The 23,502-nt window shown below is 45.5% G+C and overlaps 1 protein-coding gene and 1 pseudogene across 11 annotated transcripts; both read right to left on the bottom strand.

Annotated features, from left to right (window-relative positions):
- Nucleotides 1-45: 45 nt before the first annotated feature.
- LOC110533329 (transcription elongation regulator 1-like) lies at nucleotides 46-18,883 on the bottom strand. Of its 11 annotated transcripts, none has more exons than XR_016484114.1 (21): nucleotides 18,462-18,664; nucleotides 17,509-17,734; nucleotides 17,189-17,341; nucleotides 16,624-16,879; nucleotides 16,155-16,418; nucleotides 14,297-14,359; nucleotides 11,750-11,944; nucleotides 11,528-11,634; nucleotides 11,324-11,409; nucleotides 9,314-9,477; nucleotides 8,901-9,236; nucleotides 7,977-8,852; nucleotides 6,829-6,918; nucleotides 6,508-6,626; nucleotides 2,905-3,055; nucleotides 2,572-2,736; nucleotides 2,164-2,346; nucleotides 1,718-1,897; nucleotides 1,420-1,503; nucleotides 965-1,065; nucleotides 46-715 (listed from the first exon to the last, which is right to left on the bottom strand). XR_016484114.1 is itself a non-coding variant. In XM_090188957.1 (21 exons), exons 1-21 carry the CDS (start codon nucleotides 18,506-18,508, stop codon nucleotides 514-516), a joined length of 3,051 nt encoding a protein of 1,016 aa, XP_090045083.1. In that variant the 5' UTR covers nucleotides 18,509-18,664; the 3' UTR covers nucleotides 46-513. The 11 variants fall into 11 exon arrangements, 4 of the variants coding, with proteins under 4 accessions (XP_090045083.1, XP_090045084.1, XP_090045085.1 ...); XR_016484110.1 differs by having other exon boundaries at nucleotides 7,977-8,183; nucleotides 9,161-9,236; XR_016484111.1 differs by having other exon boundaries at nucleotides 7,977-8,183; nucleotides 9,161-9,236; nucleotides 16,155-16,403.
- A 608-nt stretch (nucleotides 18,884-19,491) lies between these two features.
- LOC110534846 (uncharacterized) lies at nucleotides 19,492-21,988 on the bottom strand (annotated as a pseudogene).
- Nucleotides 21,989-23,502: the final 1,514 nt, after the last annotated feature.

The raw sequence follows: 23,502 nt of genomic DNA, 5'->3' as shown, positions 1-23,502 counted from the left end.
CCGAGTTTAAACATTTAACTATTAACATATCACAGGACTGCATTGTTAAAAAAAGAAAAGTTGTCTTTATTCCAGTAAACATGTACAGAAAAAGCAACGCATCAAAATGAAACCACTGAGAAGAAACGTTAACATTCAAACTGTACTGTGAGTCGGTCGCCGTCAACGACACCCTAAAAACAGTTACTAAGGCCTGCAATGCCTTGAGTCACAGAAACAGCAGAGTTCATCATTTACAGTTGTCTAACGTCATAGGTGGCTGCAGATGTACTACTACGCCGATCCCTTTGACCTCAGCTAGGCCAAAGGTCAGATGTCAGGGGTTAGAGCAGTGGCACATCATCAGGCCCTGTAGGCAGGAGAGGAGAGCCAGAGCTCTGCACTACTGACACTTGAATAAATACAGGGATGGATGTTCCAGGTTTACCACAAGGCATTAGGACATTACAGTTTAATACTGCACTAGAATAGGTGCAGGGCTGGTTCATGCTCAGGGTTTCTAGCAGTCTCTGGTCACTTGGTGGAGCGACGTGTTGGCTCCGAGGCAGTGGGGGGAGGAGGGGGACCCCGGCGGTCCAGATCCTCAATGTAGAACATGAGGAGTTTTCTCCTCTCATCCGGGACACAGTCCAGCACCAGGTAACGCTTGTCATTCTGCAGAACCTTCTCCACATCCTTCAGGTGCTGGTCAGACTCCTGGAGCAACTTCCGCGACCTGAGAGGACGACAACATGGGGAGGGGTCAGTAAAGAGGCAATGCAGATGGACCAATAGCACCTCCTCCTGACTCAATTGATCAATAGCACCTCCTCCTGACTCAATTGATCTAATAATTGTTTAAAACTCCAGTCTTAAGTACACCTAATCTACACAATAAATGCCATTAAAATGATCCAACCTGTGATACATATTCACCCAGCTACCAATGAAAGAATGTCACAATCCAGCCCGTTGCTGTACTCACCTGTACGTGATGAACTTGGTCTCTTTCAGAAGTGTTCTGAAGTCAGCTTTGGCTGTGATGTACTTGTCTTTGATGTAGTCTTCAAACTCCCTCTGTTTTTTCTACAAACCAAAACAAGACGAACCGCTCAGCGTCTTTGCCTGGTGTTAACCGAGAACATGGGTGGCTGGCTGACTCAACCAGTAGAACACAGAGTACATGGGTGGCTGGCTGACTCAACCAGTAGAACACAGAGTACATGGGTGGCTGGCTGACTCAACCAGTAGAGCACAGAGTACATGGGTGGCTGGCTGACTCAACCAGTAGAGCACAGAGTACATGGGTGGCTGGCTGACTCAACCAGTAGAGCACAGAGTACATGGGTGGCTGGCTGACTCAACCAGTAGAACAGAGTACATGGGTGGCTGGCTGACTCAACCAGTAGAACACAGCAAGGTAAAAGAGAAAGGTCTTACTCTGTCACTACTGGAGAACTTGATACAGCGAGGATCCTCTTTAATGATCTTCTTCACCTCCTTCCACGTGGTGGTCAGTGTGATCTGTGGCGAACACTCAATCAACGCACGTACTACCAAGTCATCCGTCACAGGATAATACTCTATCTGAATGACATGCAGGTTTACAGTACCACCTTAATGGTGACACGTTAATACACAGATGGACTGCGGTGAGTTTACATTTAATGCAGCTGTGTTGGTGTACATATGTGCCCTGTAATGAGAGCGTAAGCCCAGCCCAAACGTTGTCTCTCACCATGACGGTCTCGTCCAGTAGCTGTCTGAAGTTCTCCTTCTTCTTCTTGGAGAGCGCCTCAACGTGTTCGTTGAACAGTTTCTCCTTCTCGTCTCTCTCCAACAGAGAGGCGGACTCCCAGCGGTGGTCCTTACGCAGGTTACGCCTGGTGTCTGACCACGACGCGTCAGACGACCTCACCTGATCACAACACACACCAGCAGCATTAAGACCTGGCACATGGTTCCTCATCCACATAATACAAGTCTGGGCATTAACAAGGTCAATCTGAAAACAAAGGTTCCTGTCTTGTCTCTGATCTGCCCGGCTGAGACGATCTTCCAGTGGCCATATCAAACTGGGTTTAATCTAAGTAAATGTTTGGTTCACCCAAGTTCTCAGCTACAAATGTAGTCCTGTCGGTGCCTTATTGGGGAAACCAACTTGAGCGGATGGTGTGAGCTCACCATGTCTGACATGAGGGCTCTGAAGTGCTGGATGGCTTCCTCCCTCTTGTGCTGCTCCCGCTCTCTGTCGATCTCCTTGGTCTGCTCAGAGCGGGCCTTCTGCACCTCGCGCTCCCTCTCCCTCAGACTGGCCTCTATCCTGGCGGCGCGCTCCATCTCCTTCTCCTTATCAGAGTCCATGTTCTGGCAGCAGAGAGACACCATCAAATACATGTTCTGGCAGCATCATCATATACACAGAGGCATGCAATCATTACAGGCATCATGACACCCATCACGTCAAGAGGCTAAACAGACTTAAGATTGTGGCACTGAATTGGGCTGGGTTAAATGTCAGATGACAAGCTGGAGTCAGTGAGTTTATGAGCAGGAAGGGCAGCCTCTGAGGTAATATCCTGTTCCTCCCACCTTGGCCTGCTTGTCCACATACTGCTTGTAGAGTTCCTCTCTGGTGTTGGAGCTCTCCACAGCCTTGTAGCGAGGGTCTCCCTCCAGCCTGTCCTTCACCTTGCTCCAGCGCTGCCCTCCGTCCAGCTGGTGGTCGCCAAGCAACTCAAAGAAGTCCTGCTTCACCTGGGACAGAGACCAGGTTTACAATAGGGACATACACACGATCAGATACTCCAAATGTCTCCAGGTTTCACTAAGCACAGCATCCAGGTATGTAGTGACCTGTCCAGCATATCACTTCCTCAGGCTACTGTTTTCAGTGGCCATGGAGGTTTCCAGACCAGCGCTCACCTTCTCTCCTCTGTTCTTGGAGTCCTCCTTCTCTTTCTTCTTGAGAGCGGTCATGAACTCGATAAAGATGGCCTCCCGGTCCTTCATCTTCTCTATGGCCTTGAACCGTGGGTCCTTGGCGTGCTTGGATGCAAACTCACTGAACGTTGTCCTGAAACAAACAACACAGCAACTCTTAGTTCCCTGAGAGACACTAGCCACCTGGCTGGTACCGTATTAACTAAACCACCTGGCGGGTACCGTATTAACTAAACCACCTGGCAGGTACCGTATTAACTAGACCACCTGGCGGGTACCGTATTAACTAAACCACCTGGCAGGTACCGTATTAACTAGACCACCTGGCGGGTACCGTATTAACTAAACCACCTGGCTGGTACCGTATTAACTAGACCACCTGGCTGGTACCGTATTAACTAGACCACTTGGCGGGTACCGTATTAACTAAACCACCTGGCGGGTACCGTATTAAATAGACCACCTGGCGGGTACCGTATTAACTAAACCACCTGGCGGGTACCGTATTAACTAAACCACCTGGCGGGTACCGTATTAACTAAACCACCTGGCTGGTACCGTATTAACTAAACCACCTGGCTGGTACCGTATTAACTAGACCACCTGGCTGGTACCGTATTAACTAGACCACCTGGCTGGTACCGTATTAACTAGACCACCTGGCTGGTACCGTATTAACTAAACCACCTGGCTGGTACCGTATTAACTAAACCACCTGGCTGGTACCGTATTAACTAAACCACCTGGCTGGTACCGTATTAACTAGAGCACCTGGCTGGTACCGTATTAACTAAACCACCTGGCTGGTACCGTATTAACTAAACCACCTGGCTGGTACCGTATTAACTAGACCACCTGGCTGGTACCGTATTAACTAGACCACCTGGCTGGTACCGTATTAACTAGACCACCTGGCTGGTACCGTATTAACTAGACCACCTGGCTGGTACCGTATTAACTAAACCACCTGGCTGGTACCGTATTAACTAAACCACCTGGCTGGTACCGTATTAACTAAACCACCTGGCTGGTACCGTATTAACTAAACCACCTGGCTGGTACCGTATTAACTAAACCACCTGGCTGGTACCGTATTAACTAAACCACCTGGCTGGTACCGTATTAACTAAACCACCTGGCTGGTACCGTATTAACTAAACCACCTGGCTGGTACCGTATTAACTAAACCACCTGGCTGGTACCGTATTAACTAAACCACCTGGCTGGTACCGTATTAACTAAACCACCTGGCTGGTACCGTATTAACTAAACCATCTGGCTGGTACCGTATTAACTAGACCACCTGGCTGGTACCGTATTAACTAAACCACCTGGCTGGTACCTGGTACCGTATTAACTAGACCACCTGGCTGGTACCGTATTAACTAAACCACCTGGCTGGTACCGTATTAACTAAACCACCTGGCTGGTACCGTATTAACTAAACCACCTGGCGGGTACCGTATTAACTAAACCACCTGGCAGGTACCGTATTAACTAGACCACCTGGCGGGTACCGTATTAACTAAACCACCTGGCTGGTACCGTATTAACTAAACCACCTGGCTGGTACCGTATTAACTAAACCATCTGGCTGGTACCGTATTAACTAGACCACCTGGCTGGTACCGTATTAACTAAACCACCTGGCTGGTACCTGGTACCGTATTAACTAGACCACCTGGCTGGTACCGTATTAACTAAACCACCTGGCTGGTACCGTATTAACTAAACCACCTGGCTGGTACCGTATTAACTAAACCACCTGGCTGGTACCGTATTAACTAAACCACCTGGCTGGTACCGTATTAACTAAACCACCTGGCTGGTACCTGGTACCGTATTAACTAGACCACCTGGCTGGTACCGTATTAACTAAACCACCTGGCTGGTACCGTATTAACTAAACCACCTGGCTGGTACCGTATTAACTAAACCACCTGGCTGGTACCGTATTAACTAAACCACCTGGCTGGTACCGTATTAACTAAACCACCTGGCTGGTACCGTATTAACTAAACCACCTGGCTGGTACCTGGTACCGTATTAACTAGACCACCTGGCTGGTACCGTATTAACTAAACCACCTGGCTGGTACCGTATTAACTAAACCACCTGGCTGGTACCGTATTAACTAAACCACCTGGCTGGTACCGTATTAACTAAACCACCTGGCTGGTACCGTATTAACTAAACCACCTGGCTGGTACCGTATTAACTAAACCACCTGGCTGGTACCGTATTAACTAAACCACCTGGCTGGTACCGTATTAACTAAACCACCTGGCTGGTACCGTATTAACTAAACCACCTGGCTGGTACCGTATTAACTAAACCACCTGGCTGGTACCGTATTAACTAAACCACCTGGCTGGTACCGTATTAACTAAACCACCTGGCTGGTACCGTATTAACTAGATCACCTGGCTGGTACCGTATTAACTAAACCACCTGGCTGGTACCGTATTAACTAAACTACCTGGCTGGTACCGTATTAACTAAACCACCTGACTGGTACCGTATTAACTAAACCACCTGGCTGGTACCGTATTAACTAAACCACCTGGCTGGTACCGTATTAACTAAACCACCTGGCTGGTACCGTATTAACTAGTGTTTGTAGTGAGGTCTGACCTGGCTGGTACCATATTAACTAGTGTTTATAGTGAGGTCTGACCTGGCTGGTACCATATTAACTAGTGTTTGTAGTGAGGTCTGACCTGGCTGGTACCGTATTAACTAGTGTTTATAGTGAGGTCTGACCTGGCTGGTACCATATTAACTAGTGTTTATAGTGAGGTCTGACCTGGCTGGTACCATATTAACTAGTGTTTGTAGTGAGGTCTGACCTGGCTGGTACCGTATTAACCAGTGTTTATAGTGAGGTCTGACCTGGCTGGTACCGTATTAACCAGTGTTTGTAGTGAGGTCTGACCTGGCTGGTACCGTATTAACTAGTTTTTATAGTGAGGTCTGACCTGGCTGGTACCTGGTACCATATTAACTAGTGTTTATAGTGAGGTCTGACCTGGCTGGTACCTGGTACAGTATTAACTAAACCACCTGGCTGGTACCTGGTACCGTATTAACCAGTGTTTATAGTGAGGTCTGACCTGGCTGGTACCTGGTACCATATTAACTAGTGTTTATAGTGAGGTCTGACCTGGCTGGTACCTGGTACCATATTAACTAGTGTTTATAGTGAGGTCTGACCTGGCTGGTACCTGGTACCATATTAACTAGTGTTTGTAGTGAGGTCTGACCTGGCTGGTACCGTATTAACTAGTGTTTATAGTGAGGTCTGACCTGGCTGGTACCGTATTAACCAGTGTTTATAGTGAGGTCTGACCTGGCTGGTACCTGGTACAGTATTAACTAGTGTTTATAGTGAGGTCTGACCTGGCTGGTACCATATTAACCAGTGTTTATAGTGAGGTCTGACCTGGCTGGTACCATATTAACCAGTGTTTATAGTGAGGTCTGACCTGGCTGGTACCTGGTACAGTATTAACTAGTGTTTATAGTGAGGTCTGACCTGGCTGGTACCTGGTACCATATTAACTAGTGTTTATAGTGAGGTCTGACCTGGCTGTGAGCTTGGCCTCCTCCATCATCTTCCTGAACTCGTCCTTAGACTGCATCAGTTTATTCTTCTTCTCTTTTCTCTCCTCCTCAGCTCGGGTCTTCACATATTGGTCAAACACCTGCACAGGATCAGCAGACACACATGGAACAACAGTTAGCATAAATACACACACAACTGGCAGATATCCCCTTGGGAAATACATATATTACCTGATTGTAGAGCTCTGAGCTCTGTAGAGCTCTCTCTCATATCATAATATGACTGAATATGGAAACAAATCAAATCTAAATTGATAAATGAGTTCTGTTAGTGTACAATACCTGCTTTCTCTCTTTGGGGTTAAGCAGCAGGTATCGCGGATCAAAAACTATCTTGTGCAGCTCTTTCTCCCACGTAGAGAACGCTGAGACCTGTGGGCGCGGGGTTTAGAGGGCGTGAGACCAGGCCAATCAAGGTGGGCTTCAACAACATTCACATAACACTTTCAGTCATCAGTCAAATTGATTTCCTTCGAGGGAAAATAATCCCCCGTCGGCCAAATCAATCCCCTTCAAATCTAAAAGGAACCAATCAATCCCCCTCAAATCTAAAAGGAATGAGTCACGTTTTACTCAAACTAGTGACACCCAAAGGAACAATACAGTGACAGCAGAGCAATGTGCCATAAAGGCCTGCATCACGCCTGGTGGTGCTCTTGGAAAAAGCTGCAGACAGCAGCACCAATAACTCCCCTGCTGGGGAAGTTTAATACATTTCCCCTGCTGGGGAAGTTGAATACATTTCCCCTGCTGGGGAAGTTTAATACATTTCCCCTGCTGGGGAAGTTTAATACATTTCCCCTGCTGGGGAAGTTTAATACATTTTACGATCAAATTAGTTTTTATTTATTTTTCTAACTCTGCTTTGGATGCATCAGAGTTGCAATATGCCTGTTTTGGTTCTGAACAACTGTTTCTAGGATAAAGAAGTTGATACATAATTCATGTAATACAGAAACAGGAAGCTGAACACATGAAATCTGATCCCAAATCAGAGGAGATGACAACATAATGACATCATCTACTCTGCATGCCAGTTTGTAAAGGACGACCTCGCCATTGGCAGGGTAGTCCTGAAGACATATAGATCTGATGAATGTATTGGAAAAACCTAACACTGATCCAGTACAGCATGTGCATGTCATTTTCAAAGAAAGTCACCATTATGTACAATAAATTGATTTCAAATTACTTCTTCCCTACAAAGAATAGTGAAATGTTAAATTTTTTTGTCTATCATTAACAATTCAACACTGTTATAGATATGTACATAACATGTTTAACTAACTTTTATGAATGTACTTCTTGAACTATTACCAAAACATAAGCAGAAATGTCAATCAACTGGGCATAAGATAGAAGTCAGGGATAGAGGCAGGAAGAACAGAAATTAAACACCAAAGACAAGGAGAATTAACTTAAGAGTGTACCTTGGTGGGCTTCCATTCAGATTAATGTGTCTAAGGTTACAGTATTGCGTTGGATTGAAGTGTTTTACCCCTCTCTTCAGCAGCATGTCCCTGAACTGTGTCATGCGCTTCTCCAGGGGCACGATGGCCCGCTCTCGGGCCGCCTTCAGCTCTGCCTCCATGGCTGCCTCTTTCTCAGAGTCCGCCTCTTTCATCACTTCCTCCTTCCTGCAAGCGGAGGGAAGACGTCAAGATCCAGGCACAGGGGAGGGTTAGTGATAGACCGGGGGGGGAGGGGTAGGGGGCTGGCCTGGGGTGCAACTTTACTTCTTCAATTGGGGAAATGATACAGTATGTTCTTCTATGTTCTCTACCCAGGTGTTCTGCTATACTTGACCGATCAATTATCAGCCATCTCTACCAAATGAGTGGACTCCAAATGATATAAGTTGGGTGTTGCACAGGTCCTACAGCTTTTAAAGATTGAGAGGGGGAGGATTTGTCAAATACCTGACCACTGATATTCACGGTCTTGGATTTGTATTCAGTGTTCCGTTATCACATATAGCTATGGCGAGACGGGGCGGGAAACGTCTTCATTTGCTCATTGGGGTTCCTAAAGCAGTAGTTCTAGAAGAAGGAGGTCAAGCAAGGTGGTTACCTTGGAGGCCCACGTTGGCATCACCATGTGTTCTACAGGCCTTTTCCCTGAAAAATAGTCTCTTGTGCAACGGGACCAGTGTTTAGGGTAGCGGGAGAGGCAGGCTTGGAGGGCACTGATGGGAAACAGTGACTGATTGGGTAACCTGGACAGTGACCATCGATTGACCACTTTAACAGAACCAGTGAAGACATCATAGGCTTTACTAAGTCAGTACAGGCTGGGTTAAAAACTACCTCCCACAGAGTTAGTCCCTCCACCCCCAGAGGAAAATACAATACTACCTCCCACAGAGTTAGTCCCTCCACCCCCAGAGGAAAATACAAAAATCAAGCAATTTAGGGTTCGCGACCAAACACCCCAACTAAACCTTAAACTAAGAATTGAGATATTTTTATCCAGAGTACATCATGGGTTGATTTCAATTTGTACATGCTGTTTAATCTGTTCAGACGATGAAGAATGACTGAGTGCCTCGTCATGCTGTTACTGGCCCCTAGTAGAAGTGTGCTGGGCCCTTAGGTGGAGAGGACTGGGAACTTACTTCCTCTTCTTGGCCTTCACAGGCTCATCTTCCAGAGCTTCCTCTGCTGCCTGCTCCAGCTCCTCTTTGCTGATTCCTGAGGGAGAGAAGTGATGAGGCCATCGTCATGAACACCTACAGAAGCAGGATGAGTGTGCCTGTGTGTGGTCATACCCAGCTTCCTGGTGGCGTCCTCCAAGCCCCTCTTATGAGGTGGTTCCTGGATGTTCTTGTCAACGTCGGCCCGTCCCACCAGCTCCTCTGGCCGGTCCCACATGGAGAGACGCGTGGTGGGGTTGTAGTAGAACACCCGCTCGTCACCGGTCCACACAATACACCTAAACACACACAAGTTCAATAGGGCACCAGGGCGTGTGACTGATGCAAGTTCAGCCTCCAGACAACAGCACATAGCTCTGTTACCATCAGTGGCACATGCCAGAGAGTGGCAGGTATTGGGTTAGTGCCCACAGGCTTTCTGTTACATACCAGGGAGTGCCAGGTATTGGGTTAGTGCCCACAGGCTTTCTGTTACATACCAGGGAGTGCCAGGTATTGGGTTAGTGCCCACAGGCTTTCTGTTACATACCAGGGAGTGCCAGGTATTGGGTTAGTGGCCACAGGCTTTCTGTTACATACCAGGGAGTGCCAGGTATTGGGTAAGTGGCCACGGGCTTTCTGTTACATACCAGGGAGTGCCAGGTATTGGGTTAGTGGCCATGGGCTTTCTGTTACATACCAGGGAGTGCCAGGTATTGGGTTAGTGCCCACAGGCTTTCTGTTACATACCAGGGAGTGCCAGGTATTGGGTTAGTGGCCACAGGCTTTCTGTTACATACCAGGGAGTGCCAGGTATTGGGTTAGTGGCCACGGGCTTTCTGTTACATACCAGGGAGTGCCAGGTATTGGGTTAGTGGCCACAGGCTTTCTGTTACATACCAGGGAGTGGCAGGTATTGGGTTAGTGGCCACAGGCTTTCTGTTACATGCCAGAGAGTGGCAGGTATTGGGTTAGTGCCCACAGGCTTTCTGTTACATACCAGGGAGTGCCAGGTATTGGGTTAGTGGCCACAGGCTTTCTGTTACATACCAGGGAGTGCCAGGTATTGGGTTAGTGGCCACAGGCTTTCTGTTACATACCAGGGAGTGCCAGGTATTGGGTTAGTGGCCACAGGCTTTCTGTTACATACCAGGGAGTGCCAGGTATTGGGTTAGTGGCCACAGGCTTTCTGTTACATACCAGGGAGTGCCAGGTATTGGGTAAGTGGCCACGGGCTTTCTGTTACATACCAGGGAGTGCCAGGTATTGGGTTAGTGGCCATGGGCTTTCTGTTACATACCAGGGAGTGCCAGGTATTGGGTTAGTGGCCACAGGCTTTCTGTTACATACCAGGGAGTACCCGGTATTGGGTTAGTGGCCACGGGCTTGGCTTTCTGTTACATACCAGGGAGTGCCAGGTATTGGGTTAGTGGCCACGGGCTTGGCTTTCTGTTACATACCAGGGAGTGCCCGGTATTGGGTTAGTGGCCACGGGCTTTCTGTTACATACCAGGGAGTGCCAGGTATTGGGTTAGTGGCCACAGGCTTTCTGTTACATACCAGGGAGTGCCAGGTATTGGGTTAGTGGCCACGGGCTTTCTGTTACATACCAGGGAGTGCCAGGTATTGGGTTAGTGGCCATGGGCTTTCTGTTACATACCAGGGAGTGCCAGGTATTGGGTTAGTGGCCACAGGCTTTCTGTTACATACCAGGGAGTACCCGGTATTGGGTTAGTGGCCACGGGCTTGGCTTTCTGTTACATACCAGGGAGTGCCAGGTATTGGGTTAGTGGCCACGGGCTTGGCTTTCTGTTACATACCAGGGAGTGCCCGGTATTGGGTTAGTGGCCACGGGCTTGGCTTTCTGTTACATACCAGGGAGTGCCAGGTATTGGGTTAGTGGCCACGGGCTTAGCTTTCTGTTACATACCAGGGAGTGCCAGGTATTGGGTTAGTGGCCACGGGCTTAGCTTTCTGTTACATACCAGGGAGTGCCAGGTATTGGGTTAGTGGCCACGGGTTTAGCCTTCTGTTACATACCAGGGAGTGCCAGGTATTGGGTTAGTGGCCACGGGCTTGGCTTTCTGTTACATACCAGGGAGTGCCAGGTATTGGGTTAGTGGCCACGGGCTTTCTGTTACATACCAGGGAGTGCCAGGTATTGGGTTAGTGGCCACGGGCTTGGCTTTCTGTGCTGCTTTCTCCTCTTCAGTCATCTCCTCCTCCTTAACCTGCTCAATGAAAGGAATACAACTTTTATTAAGGTAGATGACAATAATACACCTTTTGAAATTATCAAATGCAGGCCAGAATGATGTGACTAGTAGATGGCTACAGTTCTCCTCTCACCTCCTTCACCTCCTTGGGGAGCTCTATTTTAGGCTGTTCATCCTCCATCTCCATAGCCTCCTCCTCCAGGGCCTGCTGTCTCTCTTTGGCCTTCTCTGCCTCTTTCTCTACAGGAGAGGAAAAATGCACACACATTAGATAGGCAACATCTAAAACCTCACTTAACCAGTGGAGCATGAATGCTAGCTGGTTGGAGAAATCCAAAGCTTTAAGTAGAGCAACCTTTCTCCCGTAGTTCCTGGGGTTTGTCCCAGGTGGACTCCAGTGTGCGGTTGTTGTAGTAGTAGGTCTTCCCGTCGGCCGTTTTGTACTCGGACCACTCTGGGAACTGGAGGCCTGACAAGGCGGGCGCCGCCAGGGCCAACTGAGGGTGGTGCATCATGGGAACAAGAGGAGGGCCCATGCCAGGCAGCATACCTGTGGAAGGTCAAATACACACAGAATAGTTCTTAAGACACACTCCTTGTCTGATAAAGCCATTCTACTGCTCATCTAAACAAAGCCAGCCATAAAGCAGGGGGCGTGGGGCGGGTAGGGCATCTACTTCCTTTTGGGTAAAAGAGTCCAAAAGGTAATAGATGCTGTGTTATTGACACTATTGCTAGAGCTTGTGTCACTCATTCTTGAAAAGTTCTGAGGATATACAGGGCCTTCAGAAAGTATTCAGACCCCTTGACTTTTTCCACATTTTGTTACGTTACAGTCTTATTCTAAAATGTAATAAATATACATATAGTTTGCAATCTACACACAATACCATATAAGCGAAAACAGATTAAGAAATGTTTGCAAATTACAAGTATTTACAAGTATTCAGACCCTGTTATGAGACTTGAAATTGAGCTCAGGTGCATCCTGTTACCATTGATCATCCTTGAGATGTTTCTACAACTTGGAGTCCACCTGTGGTAAATTCAATTGATTGGACATGATTTGGAAAGACACACCTGTCTATATAACGTCCCACAGCTGACAGTGCATGTCAGAGCAAAGAAACAAGCCACGAGGTCGAAGGAATTATCTGTAGAGCTCCGAGACAGGACTGTGTCATGGCACAGATCTGGGGAAGGGTACAAAAACATTTATTCAGTATTGAAGATCCCCAAGAACAGTGGCCTCCATCATTCATAAATGGAAGAAGTTTGGAACCACCAGGACTCTTCCTAGAGCTGGCCAACCGGCCAAACTGAAAAATCATGGGAGAAGGGCCTTGGTCAGGGAGGTCACCAAGAACCCGATGGTCACTGACAGAGTTCTAGAGTTCCTCTGTGGAGATGGGAGAATCTTACAGAAGGACAACCATCTCTGCAGCACTTCACCAATCAGGCCTTATGGTAGAGTGGCCAGACGGAAGCCACTACTCCATAAAAGGCACGACAGCCCACTTGGAGTTTGCCAAAAGGCACCTAAAGACACTCAGACCAGGAGAAACAAGATTCTCTGGTCTGATGAAACCAAGAATGAACTCTTTGGCCTGAATGCCAAGCGTCACGTCTGGAAGAAACCTGGCAACATCCCTACTGTGAAGTGTGGGTGGCAGCATCATGTTGTGGGGATGTTTTTCAGAGGCAAGGACTGGGAGACGAGTCAGGCGTGAGGGTAAGATGAACGGAGCAAAGTAGTGAGATCCTTGATGAAAACCTGCTCCAGACCTCAGATTGGGGCGAAGGTTCATCTTCCAACAGGACAACGACCCTAAGCACACAGCTAAGGCAACACAGGATTGGCTTCGGGACAAGTCTCTGAACGTCCTTGAGTAGTCCGGCCAGAGCCCGGTACTTGAGCCCGATTGAACATCTCTGTAGAGACCTGAAAATAGCTGTGCAGCAACGCTTCCCATCCAACCTGACAGAGCTTGAGAGGATCCGCAGAGAATAAATGGGAGAAACTTCCCAAATACAGGTGTGACAAGCTTGTAGCATGATGTGTAAAAAAATCATTTTTTTCTTGCAAAATTTTCAGAAAACCAGTTTTTGCTTTGTCATTATGGGGTATTGTGTGTAGATTGAGGAATTATTATTTGTTGTATACATTTTAGAATAAGGCTGTAATGTAACAACATTGGGAAAAGTAAAGGGGTCTGAATACTTTCCGGATGCACTGCATGTAGTTTAGAGGCCATAAGAATTCACCTGAAATATAAAAAAGATCTTAGTTCCAACACTTAGACCTAATTTTCAAATTGTAAATATAGGGCCTTCTCTGCTTAGCCATGAGTACACAGGTAACATCTAAAACTGAGCCACTGAGATGTTAACAAAAACACACCAAGGCATGCCACAAGAAGAAAATGATTATCAAATGACCATACAACATTAATAAAATGTGAATTTCCGGTACTAAAGGGAAAATAACCTAACCTAAAATAGGTGTGTTGCCTGTCAAAACAAGGACCTATATACCAGTGACTAAATTACCACTCAAAAATCAAACCCTGCTAAAAGTAACCTAGCTAAAAACAGTACAACGGAGACAGTACTGACAAGTCCACATTGCGGTTTTGTCCAAACAGCTATTGGTTGATCAACACTATACCAAAATGCCTCCTTCCCAAATCTCCTCTTTAAAAAAAAGCATTTAACACAAGTCCTAAAATATGTCTAACTCACTAATGTTGAATAAATAAATAAAAAAATAAAAAATCAACAGTAATACTCCGCATTGTTTGGCGATGCCAAAAGAGCCCAAAAATTATAAGCATAATTTTCACAACAAATCTCTAACATGCCATCTAACAGAATACTGACTGGAGATGTTTGAAAGAATTACCGTTATGGTTGGGGGAGACTGTCTTTATATAGGGACCGCCTACTATCTGCATCATTGCTACACCTGCAAGAACGGACAAGCAAGCATTGTATTGGACACATGAGGAGAGAGGTGCAAGCTGCCAGGGCAGATCACACAGATTTCAACAACACATTAAAACTAGGCCCACAACCACTATCACTTCGATAACAACAGGTAGTATTATCTTCCTGGTAACAACCAGATGGATGAATAAAGTGCTGATTCGGTTTTGTAGATGTGCAGAGTATTGAATTAAAATTAAATATATATATATATTTTTTTTTACGAAACATTTAAAGCTGCAATGTGTAACTTTTTGGATGACCCAACCAAATTCACATAGAAATATGAGACATAGATCTAAAAATTCTCATTGAAAGCAAGTCAAAGAAGCAGTAGATCTGTTCTGTGTGTTCTATTTCTACGTTTCCCGTTCTTAAGTGTGGTTTTCAACACCAGTTTCAAACAGTTGAAAAAACAACAGTTTGGGTTGTTGAAAAGACATTTCACAGCGGTTTAGATTTTTTTTTTTTATTTTTTTTATTTCACCTTTATTTAACCAGGTAGGCTAGTTGAGAACAAGTTCTCATTTGCAACTGCGACCTGGCCAAGATAAGGCATAGCAGTGTGAACAGACAACACAGAGTTACACATGGAGTAAACAATTAACAAGTCAATAACACAGTAGAAAAAAGGGGAGTCTATATATACATTGTGTGCAAAAGGCATGAGAAGGTAGGCAAATAATTACAATTATGCAGATTAACACTGGAGTGATAAATGATCAGATGGTTATGTACAGGTAGAGATTGGTGTGCAAAAGAGCAGAAAAATAAAAATAAATAAATAAAAACAGTATGGGGATGAGGTAGGTGAAAATGGGTGGGCTATTTACCAATAGACTATGTACAGCTGCAGCGATCGGTTAGCTGCTCGGATAGCAGATGTTTGAAGTTGGTGAGGGAGATAAAAGTCTCCAACTTCAGCGATTTTTGCAATTCGTTCCAGTCACAGGCAGCAGAGAACTGGAACGAAAGGCGGCCAAATGAGGTGTTGGCTTTAGGGATGATCAGTGAGATACACCTGCTGGAGCGCGTGCTACGGATGGGTGTTGCCATCGTAACCAGTGAACTGAGATAAGGCGGAGCTTTACCTGGAACATTGACTGAAATATACCTGCTTGTTTTGTCACATAAACTGAAATTAGGCAAACTATTAGAATTTTAGCAACCAGGAAATGGCGGGAGGGTTTTCTGCATATTGCACCTTTAAATTAATAAAAAAAATTGCTAAGTGAGTCAACAAAAACCGCCCTATTTCTTCATAGGACATTGTCTGAAAGGCATTTGAATTTTCTCCTGCATTTGTTTTCTCCAGACAACTAGCTGACCCTTTTCTGAACATGGGCAATGCTGCCATCTATCTACAGGACTAAAAGTGACTCGTTTCTCCAATAACTACAGTGCAAAAACAAACAAAATGTCAAGGAGCTGAATGTGGAGTTGTGTGGAATAAGTTTTAAAAAAAATACAAGTTCTGATTTGCTTATTTCTCTCTCCAACCATGACCGAAACCATTCTACCTCCACAATTATTAGTTTAATCTATTACTTTTAATAGATTAAACTGAATGCACTCACTACTGTAAGTCGCTCTGGATAAGAGTGTCTGCTAAAATGACTAAAATATAAAATGTACAGGAATAAAAATAAGGCCTAACGTTAAGATGACAGACAAATGAAGAGATGACTAATGACAGTATGGAAAGGGGAGGAGTGTCAGTAATGTTAAGGGAGGTAGAGAGGTTTGGGATGAGGAGAGAGCAGACCATGTCTTACCGGGCAGTGGGATATGCATGCCTGGTAGAGGCACCCTGAAGGGGTGCATGACCCCTGGGGGAAAGCCTGGGATAGTGGCTGTGGTGTGAGGCTGGGACATGGTGTGGTGGGGCAGGCCAGTCGGGAGACTTTGGGGCAACAGGGACATAGTCTGGACTGGTGTCACTGAGGATGGCACTGTGGTTACACTGACCACTGCCATCGGGGTCACTCCCACACTCGAGGGGACGGAGGCCACAGGCTGCAGATCTGTAGCAGCAGAAGCTGGACAAAGACCAGCAGAGTGTTACATCACAGTCTAGACATACAGTAAAACTAACAATAGACAAGCAGAAAACTAGTCATTTCCAACTTTGTGATCATCACTAAATCAGTCTTCTTTTGTCATACTAAGAGGAATTCTAACCATCAGACCTGTCCAGAGAACTAAAACAAGATCCAGATGTCCCTTTCCCAGAGCTGTACTCACTAGTGATGGTCTGGGACAAAGAAGAGGTGGTGTTGGTGTCTGGGCTGGTACTCATGGTATGAGACTGGGAAGGTGCCTGTGTGGACACTGGAGAGGGTGTGGCAGCTGTAGTGCTGGCTGCAGTGCTGCTATTGGAGGAGGCTCCTGTTCCAGCAGGGGTCACCATCATAGGGTTGAGTTCTGACTGCTGGATCACCTTAACCCCTTCAGGTTTGCTCCAGGCTGACTCTCGAGTCCTGGCGTTGTAGTAGTATGCCTGGGGGAAACAAGAAAATATTCATTCAGATAGGTTAAAATAGAGAACTACCATAACATCTAAATTAAAGGAAAAATTAACCCATTATGAATGTTATATAGTGTCTGTGCATCTCTAAGTGATGATCTATTGGCCGTTCAAGCAGGCAGAAATACAGCCGGGATGCAAAACTAGACATACCGGCTGTATTGCTGCTTGCTTGAACGGCAATAGCTCCAATACACATGAAAACATGAAATCACTCAGAGACGCACAAAAACAACATTCAAATGGGTCAATCTTTCCTTTAAGTAAGAGGCCATTCTCTACCTTTCCCTCAGGTGTCTTGTTCTCCACCCAGATCTCATCAGTAGGGGGCAGAGTATGAGCTCCAGCAGCAGGGACTGGGGGCATCCCAGGGGGAAATAGCATCCCTGGGGGCGGGGGCATGCTGCCCATCGGCGGGGGCATAAAAGGAGGTCTCTGAAATACAAAAATCAAGCCTTTAATACTTGCAATGCAGTCTAAGATTTTCAGGCTCTCAATGCATTCATACCTCTGACAAACCAAATGTGTAACAGTCACATTCTATAGAAAAGATGGATGGATCCAATGGCAGAAATTATTCCTTTCATCTCTGACTGGTCTACCTGTAGGTGAGGGGGTCCGAGTGGTGGGGGCATGCCTCCTGGTGGGGGTATGGGTGGCATGCTGGGGTCAAACGGCGGACGCCCAAACAGTGGCCCTCGTGGTGGAGGCCCTCTCATCATACCGAAGGGGGGAGGTGGGGGTCTGAGCAGTGGGGGTGGACCACGCATCACTGGGGTTGGAGGAGGAGCAGGGCCGCGGAAACGCAGCGTCTGCTGCTGCGCCATCCTAGAAACAAAACAAATGGACCTGACTCATGAACCAAATCAAAATAACGATCGAACTACGCAACATCGAGTTGCTATATCTACTCGCTTGCGATCTTCCCCTTTCCCAGCTGATTGTTTGCAACACAGGATAACGTTAGTGACCCCACACAAAATCATGATTCGTTGTTATCAGGCTAACGTTAGCTAGCTAAATTGTGTTACAGTCTAACTAGCTATACATTACTTGTTGGGATCAAACGATGCAATCAAGTTATGATCCTAAGTTAGTTCAATTTGACAGTCTCACTGACTAACATTAGCTAGCTACCTACATAAACCGCTAATACCCACATGAACACACTAACCGTAGCTAGCAAATGTGTACTGGTAATACGCACATCAACACAGTGGGGGTAGCTAGCGAATGTGTACACTAGTTAGTTAGCTACCCAATGTAACGTTAGTTACGATAACTAGCTAGGCTGCTAATGTTATGCAATTTAAATAGACGCGCAGCTAGCTAAATAGCATCATAGTTTAGGTAAATCCACGAGTCGGGAGGGAGTCTAGCTAATGATGTTAGCTGCTAGCGTGGCCACACTGAATATGCTACTAGTCTGCAGCGCATGTAACAAATCAGACATTGTGAGGACATGTTCACATTCATGTCAAACTAGCTAACAACCGTAGAAAACAGTACTTCTGGAAAAATATGATTCACTTGGCTTTATTCGCGATCACCTCACCTGTTGTCGTTAAACACAATACTTTCACCGTCTCCGTGGTCCGCCATTACAGAAAAATTAAACGACTCTTCCTGGAAACGCCTCCGCACACAAACTTTTACACAACATTGGCCAAATGGCCCATCGATCACACTATACGCCCGTCGTTTAGAAAATCTGATTGGATGACAAAACAGTCGCCATCGTCTGCCCAGGGGGCTCTCAGTCCAGCCAACTGTGATGTCTTTGTTCAGTTAGGACTTTCCTAACTATTGATGGCTAACAACTTTAAAACAGATGGCCAGACAGGCAACTGTACCACAACCTAATTTACATTTACTAAGAAAAATACATAATTCCATAGTTACATGCAAGTTATTAACAACGTTGGATGTACAGTATTTGCAGTACTTGTGTAAAAATGGCCACTCCGCATGTATTATTGGTTCATTGGCATTTGTATCTGATTTCTATACAAAGAGCACAGTACTCTGAATAGGCCAGTAGTACCTATGTCTATGCCTGGACTTTCAGTCTGCATAAAACCTGCAAAGCACCCCCTTCTCCTTATAAACTAGGTATTTGTAGAACAAAAAAGACATAAATAAATAGACTTCCTATCAAACACCTTAAAAATACTGCAATATGTAGCAGTATCGATCTCATAAAACAGTATTCATCTTTAAAAAACAAATGACTTCAGAATAACAGTAACTATTGATATATTATTGTGTATACAACACAAACTACTGATTCACTGAATCAACAAATCGTCTCTATCATGGATTTTACTAAAGGATGTCACTTCGGTTTGACCCTAGAGAATTCTCATCACGCGTACTTCTTCCCTGTCCTCATCGTTGGTGACTTGGACCTCTTAGACACTGGCAGGGTTCTCTGGCGCAGAATTGGTGAAGACGTTCTCCAGGTCATGCACATCCAGTGGTGGGACCTAAACCAGGAGCTCAGAGGTAGTGGGGGTCTACCCTTGACCTTGACATCTCTGTGCCGCCCCCCCCCCCCCCCCCCCTCCTCCTCTCTGACGAAATGGTCAGTCTCTGTTGGGAAGGGAGAACGTGGACTCATGCTGATGGTAGTTGTCCTCATAGGGGTAGTCCGGATTAGACATAGGATTAATCATGGGGTTTGAGAACTCATGGGGTTGGAGACCTGGGTAGGAGTATGGGAGTGTGGGAGTATGGGAGTATGGGGAGTGTGGGTAAGGGTATAATATGGGAAAAAAAAGACAATCTCGGGATGATGGCGTTTCAAAAGACCATAGTTCAATTTTCACCACTAACCTGCACAATTATAAAACATCAAACAGCATACTTACATACTGTAGTACTTAATTGGTATTCAACATGAAACAGCATGCATTGCTTACCCTGGTGGATAAAACTGGGGTCCAGACATGAAGTTGGGCGGAGCAAATGGGAAGCGAGGGGTGGGGAAGAGGCCCACCGGATGTGGCATGGGAGATGGAGGATACATGTCTGGGTAAACCAGGTTAGAGAGTGGTATTTGGAGACATTTGGAGCTGGGTGGCAAGCTTGTAGAGGGAATCACACTGGCAGATTTGTAGTATGCCTGTTGACTGCTGATTTTCCTGGGTTTAAGAGCTTCTTCAAGGTTGCTGCCAGAGTGTCTGGCTTCACGCTTGCGTTCTCCAGGCTTACCACCAGAGGTAGTGGCTGTTGGGTGGGGATGTGGGCAAGCAGTAGTCTGGGAGAATATGGAGACTGGTACTCTGAGAGGCTGCTGCTGCATCACCCTGGACATTAGAGCCTGGGCGAAGACCAAAACAACTACTGTATTAAGCTTCATACTGCAATGTATTATTCCAGTTTACTGTTATAGCAGATGCTGTGGCTCCTGAGCGGCGCAGTGGTCTAAAGCACTGCATCTCAGTGCAAGAGGTGTGACTACAGTCCCTGGTTCAAATCCAGGCTGTATCACATCCAGCCGTGATTGGGAGTCCCATAGGGCGGTGCACAATTGGCCCAGCATCGTCTGGGGTAGGCCGTAATTGTAAATAAGAATTTGTTATTAACTGGCTTGCCTAGTTAAATAAATAAAAAATGTAAATAATGCCATCCATCTCTATTAAAACATTTAGATTTGTCATGTTGATAAAAGTGTGTTTTTGTAGTCTGTGTATTTGATGTATGGAGAGACTAAAATCTGTATGTTTATGTTTTTATATATATGTGCACTAACTGAAAGTGTGTCTGGTGAGGGATAGCCAGACAGTGAGCTATTGCTTTATCTGCAGCCCGTGTGTATGCAACAGAGGAGATGGTGGTATTGGTGACCATTGTCATCACGGTCATGGGACAAGACTACGCCCCCAGGAACACTTGTCCCTGCAGAGCAGCAGGACGGTTGAAGGGTGAAGGATATCACAGAAGCGTAGCACTTTCTTTTTCCAGGTCTGAGCTGATAGATCCAACCTGTGATGATTAAGGGTGAAGATTTTGAATACACAATTGAGATGCAAGTAAAGGTTAGTTATATGAATTTTGAAATATAATAAATATATGAAACAATAATTATACTAAATGGACTTGAATGGCGTGAGTAAGTAGACAGCCTGGGCTATGTTGACATGCTTTCTCATAGTAGGGCCTCTTCTCTTCCTCAGTGAGCTTGCTCCACTCTGCTCCTAGCTGCACACTTACGTCTGCATTGTTGGCTGTTGGGTTGGACTTGGACAGGCCTGTGGACTCTCGCCCAGACCATGAACTCATTCATAGGCCTCTTGATATAGCCATTTCTGTCCATTCTCCATGTTACTTCCAGATTTTCTAGAAGGAAAATCTTCACATTGTTTATTGGTTTGTGAATGAACTCAATAGGTGAAAATGATGTGCTGAAAAGTATAAAACATCCGTATGTATAATTTAAGTATGCTCGTATTCATACCTGCGTCGGATGTTGACATGGTGAGATTCATCCCTCTAGTGTTCACCTTTACTGGAGGTGGTGGATCCCTCACATGAACAGCTGGTGGATATGGAACTTTACTGAGCGTTATGGCTTTACCATCCAATACTGTGAAGGTCGTCCCATTTTCGTGAACAACATGGATCGGTTTGGAAAAGTCTATAGTGGGAGCTGCAGGTGGACATCCTTGACGATGCGTTGTTGGTTCTCAAACAACGTTTACTTTGGCCTGACCTGGAGCAGGTGTGAGGATCTTCCCCTTGATGACCTGCACTTGAGAGTTCACGGGATGATCAGATTTGGCTTTACTCTGTTTACTGGCTGATGATGATGATGCCCTCTCCTTTTCAAATGTAAACTGGTCGACCTTGAATGTCTTCCTTGAGGTGTGTTGAACTTGTGGACATTAGATGCCCATCACCACCACCACATTTATCAGCTTTGGAAATAACTTTAGGCCTGACTGGAACCGCGTAACTATTTCCAGAACTTCCACAGCCTTTAGGCCTACCCATCAGCCTCTCCTGTTCCCCACCACCTCCATGCTTCACTGCTGAAGATGCAGGGTCCTCTCTTTCATTGGCATTTTTCTTTACTGTCATCTTCGTTTTTACTTTGTTCACTTCTCTTGAATGTAATTTGAGCTCTTCGCTTGGAATGCTTATCCATTGTTGCAAATATTAGCAAGCTGGCTCAATTTGAGAGAAAACCTTTGTGACAGACATCAACCCCCCCCCCCCCCCCCAAAAAAAAACTGATTGATTGTTGGTAGTTATGATAAACAAATCGTCAGGGAATGTTTGGGAACGATTTCAATTGTTGTCGCGAGCAGCATTGTTAAAAACCACAACAATTGGGTGGGATTTGTCATAAATAAATAATTGTTTGGCATTGAAAGGAACGCAACTAGTTTACTTGTCACAATGATTTATACACCCTAAAAAATAAAATAAAATAAAAAAGTGTTGACAAAACAAGCAGTTTTGTCATAGCAAAACAAGGCAATGGTTAGTTTCCCATTATCACAACATTTTTCATCAATCTCCCGTCCTAAATCCTGTATAAAACTGTCATAAACAAATGACAATGACCATATGACCTGTAACCACAGAATGTGTGCAGTACCCGCCCCTGTTCTACGACTACCCACTAGATGGCGACATTAGACTAATAATACATTAGGCAAAATGGAAATTGCAGTGAGCATGCCATCTTTTATCACTTTTATTGTCAAATACATATGGTCAACATGAATTATTAAGCTCCTGAATTGTAAATAACATTCAGATGCCATTGTTTCTTTTTACATTTCTGATTGTGATTACATTTTACTGTGCACATTATTCCCAAACTTACTATAGCTATTTTTTTGTCTATCTCAGGGATGGGCAACTTTGATGGGGGGGGTGTAGAGTTTTGCCGTGGGGTGCAGAGAATATTTAGCAATTTTATAACTCATTTCATGCAATTCTACTAATTTACCATGGGACGGAGAGGACAAATAACTGTTTTACAGACGATTTTCTGCAATTTTACACATTTTGCCTTAGGGTGGAGAGAAATGTTTCCAGTTTTTAATATATCTGAGTGAGACTGACTAACAAAATCAATGGGGGCCCCCCAGACAGTAATTCAACCATGATAACAAGTTTAGATAGCTGGCCGCTAAACTAAATTAGCAATAAATAATTAACTCAGTGTACAACCACATTCCCAAAATGCACCTTTGTATTCTACCTCGACGAGGGCTTTCAAAAGGGCCTATCTCATGGAATTCTGGCCCAACTCATGGAATTCTGGCCCATCTCATGGAATTCTGGCCCAACTCATGGAATTCTGGCCCATCTCATGGAATTCTGGCCCAACTCATGGAATTCTGGCCCATCTCATGGAATTCTGGTCCATCTCATGGAATTCTGGCCCATCTCATGGAATTCTGGTCCATCTCATGGAATTCTGGCCCATCTCATGGAATTCTGGCCCATCATGGAATTCTGGTCCATCTCATGGAATTCTGGCCCATCTCATGGAATTCTGGCCCATCTCATGGAATTCTGGTCAATCTCATGGAATTCTGGCCCATCTCATGGAATTCTGGCCCATCTCATGGAATTCT

The sequence above is a fragment of the Oncorhynchus mykiss genome, chromosome 10, assembly GCF_057628025.1.
Source record: "Oncorhynchus mykiss isolate SJ-2025 chromosome 10, ASM5762802v1, whole genome shotgun sequence".
Lineage (NCBI taxonomy): Eukaryota > Metazoa > Chordata > Actinopteri > Salmoniformes > Salmonidae > Oncorhynchus > Oncorhynchus mykiss.
Note: the sequence above shows the minus strand (reverse complement) of the source record. Positions and strands in the feature narration are given on the sequence as shown.

What these genes read in the sequence shown, in the direction of transcription:
- LOC110533329 (XM_090188957.1), bottom strand. Translation starts at nt 18,508, where the DNA reads ATGGCGGACCACGGAGACGGTGAAAGTATTGTGTTTAACGACAACAG. An exon ending in TTTGTCCCAGACCATCACTA is followed by an intron (nt 16,419 to 16,623) that starts GTGAGTACAGCT and finishes GTCTTTGTCCAG; the next exon opens with CTTCTGCTGCTACAGATCTG. An exon ending in GAGCCCTCATGTCAGACATG is followed by an intron (nt 1,898 to 2,163) that starts GTGAGCTCACAC and finishes TGTTGTGATCAG; the next exon opens with GTGAGGTCGTCTGACGCGTC.